At 29.4% G+C, this 16,030-nt stretch overlaps 1 protein-coding gene and 1 long non-coding RNA gene across 2 annotated transcripts; one reads left to right on the top strand and one right to left on the bottom strand.

The window, feature by feature from the left end:
* Positions 1-1,347: 1,347 nt before the first annotated feature.
* LOC107164008 (uncharacterized) lies at positions 1,348-15,893 on the bottom strand. Its single transcript, XM_015511669.2, has 5 exons — positions 13,887-15,893; positions 13,280-13,358; positions 7,497-8,071; positions 6,161-6,553; positions 1,348-2,555 (listed from the first exon to the last, which is right to left on the bottom strand). The coding sequence occupies exons 2-5, from the start codon at positions 13,338-13,340 to the stop codon at positions 2,424-2,426; spliced, it is 1,161 nt and encodes a 386-aa protein (XP_015367155.2). The 5' UTR covers positions 13,341-13,358; positions 13,887-15,893; the 3' UTR covers positions 1,348-2,423.
* On the top strand, positions 3,042-6,175 carry LOC149062338 (uncharacterized). The gene is made up of 3 exons (XR_016189537.1): positions 3,042-3,213; positions 5,228-5,273; positions 6,050-6,175. It is a non-coding gene; the product is annotated as an uncharacterized LOC149062338 (long non-coding RNA).
* Positions 15,894-16,030: the final 137 nt, after the last annotated feature.

The following is a 16,030-nucleotide window of genomic DNA, read 5'->3' as shown; positions in this document are numbered from 1 at the left end:
ATATTATATTTTCACATATTACACACTATTACTATTTAGGTAATATTTCTTTTGAAAATAAAAATATCGCGTACCTAGTATTATAATAATTATTAAAAATATAATAGGTGTTAAATATAGTATAGTTTTAAACCTTCATCTCATCTCGCCATACTACCACACGCAAAATATTGATAATACTTTATTTTTCTGGAAGCATTTTATGTACGAGAATCAATACTGTGTTTAATAAAAATACTGTATTATATTGTGTATACAGTTTAATAGTCTTGTACAGTCTGTATAAATATATACGAATTTTGATAAGAAACCTACTGTATACGTGCACTTGTGCTCGTGCACTCCTATATTGACGATGATATAATTATGTTATAAATATAGTATAAAAATATTATCATATTATCATATTATGTAGAAATTATAATATGGGGCCATTAACTATATTTACGATACAAGCACGTAGGCACATTTGATGCTGGTAAATATTATCATCATCAATATTACCACAATTAGCCTTCAACATAGGCGCAAATAGGCTGGGGCTTGAAGAGGCTAATCCCCCCTAATATGAATTCACCCTCCCCCCACCTGGTTTATTATCGTATTAATGTAATTTGAAGAAAATTAAAACATGACCTCGTGATATAATACAAATACATATAATGCATACAAATAAATTGAAAGAAAATACTTTTAAAAAATCAAGGGTTCTCTTGTATTTTATAAAAAATTTCAGCGATTTTGAATGCCTACACACCGCACATACTCGTAATTAAAAAAATGATAAACCTATTTCTATTATCGGAAATAATAATTTTAGTTTTATGTTCGCGTTAAGCACTATAATATAGACAATAGATAACAAATTGTCACTACTCACTGAGTTATTTTTAAGTTGTTTTACCCATATCTTTTTTTTTGTGCCCAACGATTGTCGAAATCGCAAATTTGTTAATTGCTAATTGTATACATTTATTTTTTTACATGATTGTTATTTTTTTAAATTTAATTAAGCTTTTATCTTGCAACATTACAGCTGTTAGTGACTATAACTTATAATAATATTTTAATGATTATTTTGGATCATTAAAAGCTATGGGCACAAAGCCTCAACTTAATTTTAGTTAAACATGGTAGGGTTTAAGCCGGAGGGGGGCTCCCTATTGATATTCCCTATTTGCGCCTATGGCCTTCATCGCCTTAGTATAGCGAATTCTTCACATTTGTTGTTATATTGTTCAGTGTTTTTAAAACTGTTCGATGTCTTATTTTGTTATCATAAAACAATACCATTACCTATACTGATAAAGGGTGTTAAAATTAACAAACAGCAACACGACAACAAAATATTTCAGACAGTAAGTGTAATTGAAGATAAATATAATGTTTGTGTATATAATAATAAGAATAGTAAAAGCTAAGCGAATAAAATTTAAAACAATTTTGTGCGGATGAATAAAAAACAGTGCATATAATAACTCGATAACTCGATAAATTGATTTAAATATTTAAAAGATACATAATAATATATTATATGCGTGTTAAATACGCGTGCAGAAAAATTGACAATGCAGTATTCGAGATAAAAAACAATGATTTTAATGTATGTCAAAATATCTTAATAAAATAGTATAACTAATAAGACAATCTATAAAGACAATGTCAACTTTTATATTGTATAACTATCATTTTGTAATTATAGGCTAATAATCCTAGTAATTGAAGCCTTTATGTTAATAAAAAAAAAAAAAAAAAAAAATAGTATAACAAGGGTACAAATGAAATTTTAAATTAAGAATGTATGTAATAGGAATTCGAGGTAACCAGAATATTTTATTTTTGGTAGGTGATGAATCCACAAGATTTTTTTGAAAGTTAATTATAACAATATAAATTTTGATACCTGAAATGTTTATTAAAAATATGATAAGTTACTATGAATAATTTTTAAGGGCGAGAATTACATATTTTGGAACCTGAAATAAAAATAAATAAATAAAAATACATTCAGCAGGGCTTTTCAACTCGAGATACTGTGAAAGTGTGAACTACAGAAGACACTTAGGCACCTATATATTTATATGTTTATATTATATAATGCCTTCAAGTGTTATGAAAATTTGAATAGGTAATTTATAGTGTGCGATGTGCGTGAATAATATATGTATAGAGATCTATAAACCCCTCCACCGCCTCCGTTTCCCGCTGCTGTTGTTGTTTGACCACCACGGCAGTGTGTTGTGGCCCTCAGACGCAGCTGTCACTGATCGCCACTACATCAGGAATTCAGGATGTTGTATACGACGACGATGATGATGACGATGCCGATGATGATGATGATGATGATGATACCGATTTGTATTTTTGTTGTCCTGATTTTGTCCTGCCATCACCCCCTCACTGTCACGACCTCCCAAGGCAGATTATGTCCGCCTCACCGTCGCCGCGATGGCTGCTCGACCCTTGGCACGGTACACGAGCATGCCCGGGATCAGCACTCGGTCGACAAACCACCGACGAGGCGTCACAGCGCTAGCCAACCGCGCGCACCATACCTATAAAATAATATGTAATATGCAAAGACATGCCGTTGGGTTATGAGGTATAAAAGTGCCGAAAGTGCTAGGTCGACAATTTTTCACTTTCGATGACTCGAGGGGGCGTTTAATAAAACGTAATACCAAACAACTAAATAAAACGTTTACGATTCGAAAACTGTAAAAACTAAATGCCTAATAAAATTGATTTATTATAATTTATTATTAGTAAATAAGCAATAACAAACGTCGTAACCGCAATTATATAAATATTATACAGTCATCTTTAAAACGGTAGATTAATTTAAAAAATATAAATCAATCAATGTTTATCTATATTCAATAACCGTTTTCATTATTCCGGACATACTTTATAGGTATACTATCAAACAAGTGATAATAAAAATACGTATGTTATTGACTAGTCATTAAATATTCGATGTAGCGTCAAATTTGATAATTTAATATTTTAATATCAATAATATTATAATGGTTATGCCTTGTGTGATTGAATCAATACTCAGTAAGTCAGTCATCATTAAAACTTGAAAATGTATAGACTTCAATATATATTATAAACTTTTTAATACCTAATGCGAAACAAAATAAGAAATTATAATTACATTTTAAACGTAAAATTGAAGGCGCAATATTATAAATGTTACAGCTAAAACAGGTAAAGTACGAACATTATTAATTCAGGATTAATGAATAATAAAATAAATTTATATGTAGCTCTTATAGTTTAGCAATGACTAATTTCTACAGAACATGAAATGCGAGGGAATGTACGAGAAACATTTTCGAAATTCATTAGCATAATTAATACTAGTTACTCCACTCATTATAAATTATAATTGGATATACAACAAATAAAATAAGTATAATAAGGTTCATTTAAAATTAATAAATTGTATAGTATATGAAACGACGGTGTTTGACTGACAGGAAAAAGTGGTTAACAGATCACTCATTTTTTTTCTCTGTTGCATTGAACACTCATTAAAGACATGCATATGCTGTAATATAGTTAACTAATCTAATAATTTTAATGGATAATATAATTATTCAACTACTACAAATATTTATAAATTCACAAAATGAACAAGAAATCTCATCAGATAAATTGTCATGTACTCATATCATCGTTCTTTTCTGAGTTAGCAAACAGACAAACCGTAGGTATAGACATACAATTAATATTAGTAGGAAATTAATATGTGAAAATAATTTAAATAAACACGATTTATTTTTTAAAAACATTTTCATATGTAGATACCATTTATTTATTTATTTCTGTTATATACTATAATATTTTGTTATTTATTTACGTTAAATGGTATATTTATACCTACTGGCCACTATACAGGGTATTGAAACAATTTGAAAACTGACTGATAAACGATAATATGATATTATACTTAATCAATGTACAGCTGTGTTATCTGTTATTGTTATATGTATATTCGTATAGGTCACAGATATCTATATTATAATAATATAGATATCTGTGGTATAGGTATACAAATAATTGAATAGTGATTAAAGCATTTTTTAGTTTTCTCCTTGTATATTATTTATAATTTATATGTACTAAAAGTGTATACAGCTTACATATGACTACTAAAACAATTTCGAAAATTTATTAAGGCTATGATACGTACGTATTATGAATAACTGCATGTTTGTGTTTCATGTTTTCCTATACATTGCAAGTATCAAAGCGGTTAACTTCGTATTTATAAATATTTGTTCCAGTAAAATATTGTTAACAAAGACAGACATTTAAAAACGAACATAACATTTTACGAAATAAATGAAATTGTATAAATTATTGTAAAATAAAATTACTAAAAGGGTTAAAAAAATATCTCGATTTCAAAATGAATTAAAAATAGTAAATATAAAAGCCAACCATTAGATTCGAGCTGCCGAACAAATTTCTAATAACAGTAAACAAAATCGAAAAATATTGTTAGTGACTAAAGATTTCTAAATAATCCGTTGAAATCATACCTCTGGGTATACACTTAAGTACAAAAATACTATATACAATAATTAAATATGGTATTATAGAGAGGTTCTGCTAGAGCTACCTTCCTAGCATTTTTTTCTAAACAACTATTTATTTCTGCCAGCTATTAATCAATTAACTGACTGACGGTGGCTACTACTGTTAATACTACCATTGTCGTGACTTCAACATTTTGGTTCGGGTGTGAAATATTCATCGGACCGCCTCGCCTGAGTACAAGTTCATGACCAAAAATATCATAATATACGTATTATCGTTGTGTGAACATTTTGTCCAAGGCATATTGTCTAATCGCATCAGCTACAATTATTATAGTTTTTCAATAGTTCAAACACAAGGCGTTGTTCTTTTTCAACCTAATCAACCGAGATTGACGGACAAATTCCGTTTTTTGTCAAACACAAACGAATTATATATATATGTATAACAAAAAAAAAAAAAAAACGTTGTAATTGAAACGGATTATGTCGTTGAAAAAACTAATATTCTATTGACAATCGAAACTCTCTCTCGGTTATAGACGATCCGTCCCTCATATTATTGTTATGCCACAGGCAATAGCTATTGTATATTTATTTACCACAAGCAACGTAATATTATTTAGGGGAGAGAGGAAACAAGGTGTGCGTTATTTGAAGCTACTTTTTTGTTTTAGGAAACGTTTTCTATGGCTTGTCAAAAATTAAACAAAAGGACGTAAGGTATGAAGTGTTTTAAATTTTATATTGGGTTCTGAATTTTGGGTTAACATTTTACATTTTTTACTTTTCATAAATGTACCTATATTTTCATTGTGGTCCGACAGTCTAGAACTTGGCTAATAGTCAATATTTTTAAGGGAAAGAACAATTTAATAACAGTAATATATTAATATGTTATATTATAAAGAACTAATAATATTGAAAATATCATTATTTTTACTGGTGTTGTTTGTGTAAAATCATGACCTACACGGAACGACACAGATAAATGTCCTAATAAGTATTTAATGTTAGTAACAACAATTCGTAAATTCCTATCAAAATGCCAAAAAGAAAGTTTAATAGTGTCATTTTTCATTTATATTTAAAATTCTATCTTCTAAGAATACTTATCTATTAAAGTACTATATAGGTAAATAGTAAGTAAGATAAGTATAAAGGTATACTCAGGCATGCGCAAACTTGGTGCGAAGGCGGCATACATTAAAAAGATCTGAATCAATTACCAAAGATTTTTGTTCTAATTACTACTATTAGGTATACTCGTAGTTAAATATTAAATTATAAATTTCATAAAATACCTATTTATTTAATTCAATAAGGAAATATAAAAATAATCTAATGTAGTATAGATATTAGATACCTATGCATTTATTAAAGAAAAAGTCAGAAGCCGCAGGATGGACCGCGACCTATCCCGGCCCTATGTGCACGCCTATGAATAAACTGCTATAACCTTCAACTTTTAAGCATACATATTATATTGTACTTTGTAGGACTGCAGGGGATGGATTAAAATTGACTTTCAAATATTTTTACAACCGAAAATCTTAAACGTAACGCCTGTATACCACAGAAATTGTTATCATAAGCGTATTGGTACGTACCATCAAAGTGTGAGGCCAGTATCCGGTATAGTTGGCGGGCCCCGAACCTGGACCACGAGCGTATAATCGTCCTCCTTGGCGTAACGCGGACCGAACCCAACGACGAGCTGACGGAACCAGCCACCGCTGGACACGATCCTCCACGCGCTTTCTCTTGGAAGCCCACCAACACCCTTCACCGTAGTTGTCATCGTCATCATCCTCTTCGTCCTCGTCCTCGGAACCGGGTAAAACGCGGACATCTGGATTGGCTGATCGCAGCATGGCCGTGGCCACGTATGCGGGTCGGACGCACTGCACACGGACACCGTGACTATCGTTTCCATCTGTATACCCTCTGGTCAAGTATAAACACTCATCGTCCAGGTCGGAAGACAGCTTTTCCAGAAATTTCTAAACATTTTACGGGTTTATACGTCAAGTTTATCACCATACATTTTGGCCAGATCTCGCCAAAGCTATAGTGATATTATTATTATTATCATATGTACATTTTGGTAGTCATACAGACATTAAAGTACTTATTAATTATTAGCTATTATAGATATTTTTGGAGTGATTGACCAGTAAATCAAAGCTGGTATTGTAATAATATTAAAATCATCATTTACAATATTATTTAAAAAGACGTGGTGTTTTTATAAATAATATGTAATTTCATTTTATGAATATCTATAATATAACCGACTGAAAAAGTTATTATGGTTTCCGCTATCAAATATCCTCTAACTATAAAAGTTCCATGTGATAAAAACATTTTCTTGACTAGAAAATCATAATATGTTTTCAATTATGGAAATTTGTATATAACTTTCTGAGAGACTGCAGCTATAATAGGATTGTTATAAATAAATAATAAAGTTATGTAATGTAGCATTACAAGAAAAAAAGGCTTAAATATTTCCTGTAGGTACCTGTTATTTTTAATGGTAGCTTTGTCTGTGACCTTAAATTGTATTAAGTTAAAAAAAAAACTGACATGGCACAGTCAACGTAAGTATTGTCTAATCATACCAATATCGACAGTAATATATTTAGGTACCTACGCTATGTAAGCAATAACCATTGTAATCAGAACCATGTTAAACGGAGTCAAAACAGCACGATTAAGTCCTCGAAGTAACTTTTTTTTTTAAAATCTTCTTGGACTCCTTAATGTAATTTTTCAAAACGATTGTTCATCGAGCAAGAGTGTTGGGGCCAATTCGGTTTTAAAAACATCATACTATTCTGTGATAAAAATAATTTACGTCCTTCTAACGAGTCAAATTATTTCTGATGGCACTTCAGTGAACCTCACACTTCACAGTCACACAGACATCATACTGTTATATACCTTTGTGGCAGCATACAAGGTCATCAGTGGCACGGCTGGTGGCATGGACGCTGATGCACTACCCACGTTGATCACCAGGCCCCGTCCACGAGCTAACATGTTGGGCAGCACAAGGCGACACGCATGCACTGCCCCTGCCACGTTACACCGGACGGCCACGTCTGCATTGCAGCAAAAGTCGGCATTGAACTGCATAGGCCCGTCACCGTCCCCGGTTCCAGCATTACCATCAGCTGTCATACTGGCAAAGAACTCGGGATGCGGATAACACGCGCCTGCGCAGTTCACGAGCACACCCACCCCGCCGTCCGTTTGTAAACGGCCTTCGATCACAGTCCTCAGACGCCGATACCATAGGGGGCATTGGCGACGGGCCGATTGTTGTCCATCGCTGTCGCAGAAACACCGGTCGCCCACGTCGTCATCCTGGTCACCTTCCTGCTGTTTTGGTAGGTCACCGCAGTCTCTAGCTTCCGGCTCTCCCACGTCGATGGCCGCCCGGTTCCGCGCCACTGGATCTTCCGCAAAGTCCGCCACTACCGTCATCACCCGTCGCCGACCGGATGATTCTTTTCCTGCGTCCGCGCGTCAACCAATTTATTATTATATATATTAGAAACCAACAAGGATCGAAACAAGTTTTTTGAAAACAGGTTAAAACTTTGGTTGTTATAGTTTCTTAACACCGTAACCACAACCGAAACCAAAAGCTTTAAAATCTGTATCTACAACTATATCTATATCTTAAGAATGTAAAAACCATTCTCAAAACTCAAACCGAAGCCGAAAAATTAAAAAAAACCAATTAAATTGAATATATAGATTTCTTCATTATATTTTAGTTAATTATCATATTTATGGTTCTAGTTAAAATAAATATTTTCTACTATGAGAATTTCATGTTTAAATATTTATCAATTAAAATCCCTACTAACTGACACCAAGATACACACAAGAGGCTCCGACGAAGAATCCATCCAAAATATATTATTATTTATGAAAAATATTAAATTGTACCTACAATCTAGTTCAAAATATTTAGTAGCATATGTTAAAAATCCAATGGTCACGCTACCGAAGCATCCTTCTATAACTGACATCAATAAATTTCAAAAACTGTTCTTGAAACTGAAACCAAGACCGAAATATTGCAAAAACCGATACCAGGAAATTTAAAAAACGGACTATATATAAAAGACTACTGGAATTATAAAGTATTTACAGATTCATAGCGAGTGTTTCAAATCAAACTGATTTTATTGATCAAATTATAATTTGCATTTTGTTGCTTATTTGAAAAATTAAGGTTTATATTAGGTTATTGGACTATATAATTTGCATATTTTATTCACTTTTAATATGTTTAAATATATACCTACTCCTAATATTTAATTGTATACTTATTTTTTACTACAAAGACGATAATTAATATGGTGAAAACAATATTAGGTAATTTAAAATTCTGACGGACAAATGATTATCGAAAATAATACTTCTTTGTTAAGGAAAAATAATTATATTTTTATAATTTTAAATATTTCAAAAGTCAAAAATCATATATTATCATATGATTACATAATAATTATTAATAATGAACATTTAAGAATATGAAGGTACCTATAACACATCATGCTGGTTAGATTACTGAAAAACTTAACTTGGAACATGTATACCTTATGTGTAAATAATTGGTATACAATAATATGTATATAATTTTTATTGTATTTAAATATTAATCTATTCATAAAAAAATACGACAATTACAACAAGGATTATCACAAAATATTCTGTATAACCTTAATCAAACGGAAATTGTAATTAAATTTGGTAGGTAGTAGGTATAGTTGTAAATTTAGTACTACTATGGTTACACAAGCATGGTTAATCTTTCAGCAAACACTATACGGATTGTTGTATGTTTCAACTAACAAATTTTTTTTATCAAACACTCCCAATCTATGCTTACTTATTCATTTCCCAAAAATACACAAAACAACGAATAGATTTAAGGAAAATATACGAAAACGTGACATTTTCCATATTATATAAAGATCACAAGTGGCTGTAATGTGAGTAGGTTCCAAAAATGATTTATTCGTGAATAATTTTCTTACAACTGTATCTCATAAACCACTATATACTGAAAAATATTTAATAATCTTAAAACAATACAAAAAATATATAGTTAGAGAAAATATGTTTGAATTTTAAATTTTAAACTATTAATTAGTTTCAAGTTGTCTATTTTATATTCAGCATGCATTTAGGAATACCTATAAATTATTTATGCATTTTTAAAATCATTCAAAATAGTATTTAAATACACTGCAATACGTGTTCAAAAGTCTGAAACACTTGTTATTTTATTTGTAAAACAATTACATTAAATAATAAACATCATACAATATATTAATTTAATTTAACTTCAAGTTAATATTTGCCTTTAAGGAGGAAAATATAAATGCTAGGCTAAAGGCATTTCTAGTTTTGTCTATGCAAATATTTATATAATCAACATTTTATTTTTAAAGTTTTGACTTTCTTTTCTTGAGTTTTGTAGAAAGAAAAATATTAGTTTTACTCTAAGGTACTTTTATATTTATTTTCCGAGTTTCATTTAGTTAAATATTACTCGGCAAAATAACTTAAAAGGATTCTGGAATCAACATTCATGATTGAAAATTTTTCTTAGATTTCACATCAAAGGACTATAGTTTTTTGAAGTTCAACGGTATTTCCAGTAAAAATTTACTCAATGTAAAGTGCAGAGTTTTAAAATTCCCGCAAATTTCCTGTATCGTATTTTTTAGCGTATGCATTATAAAATACTTATATGTTTATTATTTATGTTTAACTAAAACCTAGTCAATGTTACTATATATTAATAGAAATAGGCATCGCCCTTTGATAAAATATTATTATACCAAAGGCATATTTATAAATACTTAAAATATTTCTAGAGGGAATAATAATAACAATATTTCCTTAACGGATATATATTAACAGCATTAAAAAAAATCACTACCTAGAAGAAGAAAAAAAAATACTATACTATAAATTATTTCATATTATTTTAGCCTGAATAGTCTAATGATTACTCAGGAGCACTTGAAAAATGATGGAATATGTATCTATTTTTTTTTTTTAAATCAAAAATGTCGATACGTTTATGATACTGCATGTAAAATATCATTAATTGGCATCTAAGGTAATGTTATAAAAAAAAGTTATAAAATACTTTTGATTCCATATAATTAAAAAAATTAAAGTAATGATTGTCAGTTTCCTTTAAAACATAAAATTATATATTAAGTCAAATTAAATATTTCTTTGAGTAACATAATCTATGTTATTCAAAATATCTGAAAAGTTAGGCTTCGATTTTTCAATTGGAGTTAAATATGACGATTTTGTTTATAATATTATTTTAACTCTTACAAAATTACACGTACACGCTTACAGACTACAATAAAAAAATGTGTAATTTAAATAGAATGATAGGAAGAACTATTTACATTTAATTTGTTTGAGGTCTTAAATTATTAAAAAATTGTAATTTATAACAATGAGACATAAACAAAAATGGATTATTAAATAAACTAAAACAAAAATGTTTGTAGTTTTATTATTTTTAATTTTAGAAACAGTTAGAGCATTAAAAGACAAACAAGTAACTTTATTAAAAAAAAAACAACATATTTAGGACTTACGTGTATACTTCCAATAGAATCTATTGATTTTGTTGGTTAATACCTTTTTTAATTAATTTAATATATTTAGTATCAAAGACAATCACTCAAAATCGCCGCAACTTGGTAAAAAGTAACAAATAACAACTCTGTCTACATTGCGTCCACAAGTTCCATGAATACGGTGACCTTTGGACCGCATATGAGATAGGCAAATAGCTACATGATGTCAACTAACAATAACAGAAGTAGAAACACACAAGACAATTTTATTAAGATCCAAAATACCATCAATTAACCGATAGTGAACCCAATCAATACGGAGCGGTAAGGCAGCCACAAAAATTCAAATCAAGACACACACCTCCTTCATCAACAATCTCGAACATTCCAACCAGCCGTCCACCTATAATAAAGAAAACAAAACTTTTCTACTCACCAAATCTTTATTCATTATTATCTGAAAATTAAAACGAACAAGACACTGCTGACTGTGGGCGTTCCTGACCTAAATGAGACAAAACACGAAACTATTCAAACAAACAAAAAAGGAACAAAGAACTGCTCCGATCTTATAGACAAGCAATTTCCGAAGTAATTGGACTCGAAAGCTTCACCTGTAAATCAACTACCACCCATTTAAAATTCTTTCAATTTTTAAAATTCAAACAAACACTCCCAATAGTTACAGAATATTAATATACTTTTTACAAGACCAAGAAGCTGCAGAATACCATACTTTTAAACCGCAATCAGACAAACCAATCAGAGTGGTAACAAAAAATATTCACCCTACTATACCGATTCTGCATGCAGAAATCTCGACAGCATTAGAAAAAATAGGTTTTACTGTAAGACAAATAGGTAACAAATATAAAGCACCAACAAACTAAGATATTATTGCCTTCTATTCTTTGTTGATCTTGCCCCTGAAACTATCAGTAAGGAAATCTTCAATGGCGTGTTGGCCATTTTATTTGAATTTTGAAACAAAGTATCGATATACCCATGTATTATATTACCTTGTAAATATTTTAAATTAGAAATGTTATTAATTTTTCTTATTTAGTTATTGATTTACCTAACATTGAATTAGATCAATATTGTAGGTATCGATAAAATGTATTTATGTACAATATTATATTATTACCAATTATATTATGTTCTATTGGTAGCATTTAGCTAAGTTCTTTTTTTTTACGATTTTGTGTTGGTATTTGGTAATAATAGAAATTGACAAAAATACATTGATTGAGTTTAAATATGATTTTAGTTTTAACACTAAACCAACCGTGACAAGAATTTAATATTCATGGATTTTGCAATTTAGAGTGAAGTGCCATCAGTTACAATAGACACTGGACAGTAGAAATTAAGATAAATAAACATTTTTGAAAAATTATCAAAATAAAATGATGATTTTCGAATTCCAAAATTAAATTAACTACTTATTAGTTTCAACTGTGAAATTATACTTCTAAAACAGTCATTCAACTTGGTGGAAGGGCCGTATGAAAATAATTAGATATTCGTTTTTTGGTAAAATGAAAAAAGCATATTTTTTAGGTTGTCACCTACTTTTATTAGTTATTAATGTTAGCTTAAATTGATTTAATAACTATTATTATTATTATTATTATTATTATTTGTATTATTATTACGCTTAATGTCTCTATAGTAGCTTGTTTTGTATTTGGCTCTGTATATTGACGGTCTTGGAAAATACATTGAGTTTAGCAAACAGTCATTTATGATGACAGGCAAATGATTTTAATACTCAGTCGATTTTCCGGTTTTCTACATTTTATTTATAATATTACAATAATAATAGCTGGAGAATTGAAGACTAATGGACAGCTTTTTAGGAAAATGTGCTGAGAATTGAATAAAATGATACATCCCGCAGGGTTTTGCTTGACCTGAAATTTGTCGCTCGTATACTAAAATATAAAACAAGTGGAAACGCCAGGAAAAGACAAACAACCCGTGACTCATGAGTTTTCACAACGAGAACACTATGGTAATAATAATAATATTAATAATAATGATCATACTATCATAGTCTGCCTATATAATATTATTCACCCCACTTACTTATCAATCCGGCAACGGCTCGTAGCTTGTCTGGGTTTCTGCCAACCAGCAGAACGTCCATCCCATGATCGATAGCCAACTGCTCATATAACATACGAAATGACAACAATACAAATTTAAAATAAGCGATATACCTAGTCTACATTTTAATAATATTTATTAATTTAGGCTTGAGGACATATTATTACTCTAGAAAAATACACAAAATAATATATACTTATATTCGTGTAGATATGAACCAACAAATCCTATTGACGAATATAAATAAGATAATGAGTGTATTAACTTTTATAAAGACTGATATTGATGATGAAAAGCAAAAAGATCAATCATTTTTACACGATACTGGTATAGAAAATATATAAGTACATTATAATGAAAATTCGGGTTTTTTTTTTCAAAATAGTTTTTAAAAAAGATGTGAGCAAATTAACAGTCTAGCAAATAAAAACCTAAAATATGAAAAATACAATATTATGATTTTAGATTTCTCGTACATTTAATCTCAAAAAGAAATTTTTATTATTTTACCTTGCTAATTATTATTTAATTAATAAAATCAGACATGCAAATGCAAATGTTATAGATTATACAACGATATACATACTTGAGTTATGTTGGGCCTTTATGAAATAATCATGTACGCGAGTGACGATAGATTTCCCGACACCGAAGGCAAAGAACGACAAAGTTAATGATTAAAAATGATTTTTAAATTATTATTATCGTCGACGTATATTATAGACAAACTTAGATTACACGAATTCACGCACGACGAAATCGTGTGACACCAGGTATAACGCACGCAATATAATTAACATAAGTATTAATTTACACTCACTATTTCCATCACCGTTTATTAACGTAAATTCTATTTAAATAATATGCATCGCAACTGCAGTAGCGTGTTAACATAGTGTCAGCTGCCGATCTAATAGATTGGCTGTTCCCCGTGAAAAGGTATAGATCTCAATAAGTTTTTAATAACAATTTTTTTTTATATATTTGTGTAAGTGTTAGCTGTATATCTATTTTTTTTTTTATCAAGCGTATAATAATTATGTGATATAATATGTTTTAAATAACATTATTTTTTGCTGATATTTCAGTATTTAAAAATGAAAGTGACAAACAAGAAACAAGTGCTTTTTTGTGTACAAATATAACATAAATTGTATATGAAGATCTGTCACAGATATTATACGGAAAAAGAAAGAAATTCCTTGGAAATCATAAATGGAATAACAATATTAGTGATAATCATAATCGAAGGAAAACCAAAGAGGAGAAGAATTTATTATAAAGAAAGTGCAAGAATTGAAATTTGAAAGATTCAAATAAATAAGATCTTCATAAGAAGAGTGGTCAGAGATAAATAATATGAAAACGTATACAAAGAAAAGAAAAAAAATTTAGAATTTTTTATATAAGAAACAATAATGTTAATATTGGCGAGTTATAAAAAAAAAAAAAAAATAATGAGTAAGTACTAAATTCACATAAATAAACGCTGTATAGGAAGAAAGTAGTCAAAAATCAATAAAAACTATTTTTTGGAGAGAATACATAAATTAATAAAATATTCAATTAAAATTAGAAATAATAATTTTAGTAGTGACAATTATTAAAATAGGACAGTCAAAAAAGAGAAGAGAATAGCAATTGTAGAAAAATAAGTACCTACTGAAAATGCCCTTAAAGTGAAAGTGACAAATGAAAAGAATGTCCAAAGAAGAGAACAGTACCTATATAGAAATAGTTATAAATGAAGATAAATATTCGATGTATGACTAACGTGACCATATTTTTTTTCTTCGAAGCGGTACACCTGAACATTTTAATGAGAAAACCATATATTATTTTGTAAAATAACAATTTTTTTATTGAAAAAATCATTAATTGTTTATATAAAAAATGACAACAGAAAAATGCAGATAATATTATATTTCATAATAGACTGCTAACAATCTATGAACTATGGGTTTTAGTGTTTTACAGCATATGTAAAATATGTTGGTATACAAACTGTACCTATAGGTACAGTATGATTTTGATATGTGATCAATAAATATCTGCCACAAGTGGACTTTTTTTAAAACGGGACATGTTTAGGTTCTTTGAGGACAGCGGGACACTTATCTCGAAAACGGGACTGTCCCGCCCAAAGCAGGACGTATGGTCAAGTTATTTATGACATAAAGAAGAGATATATGATAGTGAATGTGTTAAATAAAGATAAATAACAGCTTTATAGGAAGAACGATTACGGAATTAAATACCTATTAAACACGTTCACGTACCGGCCGAGAAGAAAATAATTGTTTAATGGAAATACTAATAGAAGAATAACTATTATTTATTTATAATAATATTTATCAAAAGAAAGATGAGACAGATACATATAAGAATTAATAAATACAGTGCCAATCTATATAAAGTGCTGAATTTTGATAAATGACCTCTTTATAAGCTAAAATCTATATAGGACATTCTATCTAGAAATAATATTTTATAACAATAGATATTTAGGTGTGACTTTTGACTACTAAAATTAAAGTGAAAACAGGAAGGACAAGAGTATATAGTACATATGAAATAAATCGTATTTGGGATAAGAAAAAGTTCTCAGAGAAAAAGTGGCTACATCAATAGAAAGGAATGAAAAAAGTTGCAGCTTATAAACCGATTTGAGAATTGAAAAGACAAAAACAAGCAGCGCAAATTAAATTATTTTAAGTAAGAAGTTATAGT

The sequence above is a fragment of the Diuraphis noxia genome, unplaced genomic scaffold (genome assembly GCF_037042655.1).
Source record: "Diuraphis noxia isolate RWA-SAM2 unplaced genomic scaffold, SU_Dnox_SAM2 contig0001, whole genome shotgun sequence".
Taxonomy (NCBI): Eukaryota; Metazoa; Arthropoda; class Insecta; order Hemiptera; family Aphididae; genus Diuraphis; species Diuraphis noxia.
Note: the sequence above shows the minus strand (reverse complement) of the source record. Positions and strands in the feature narration are given on the sequence as shown.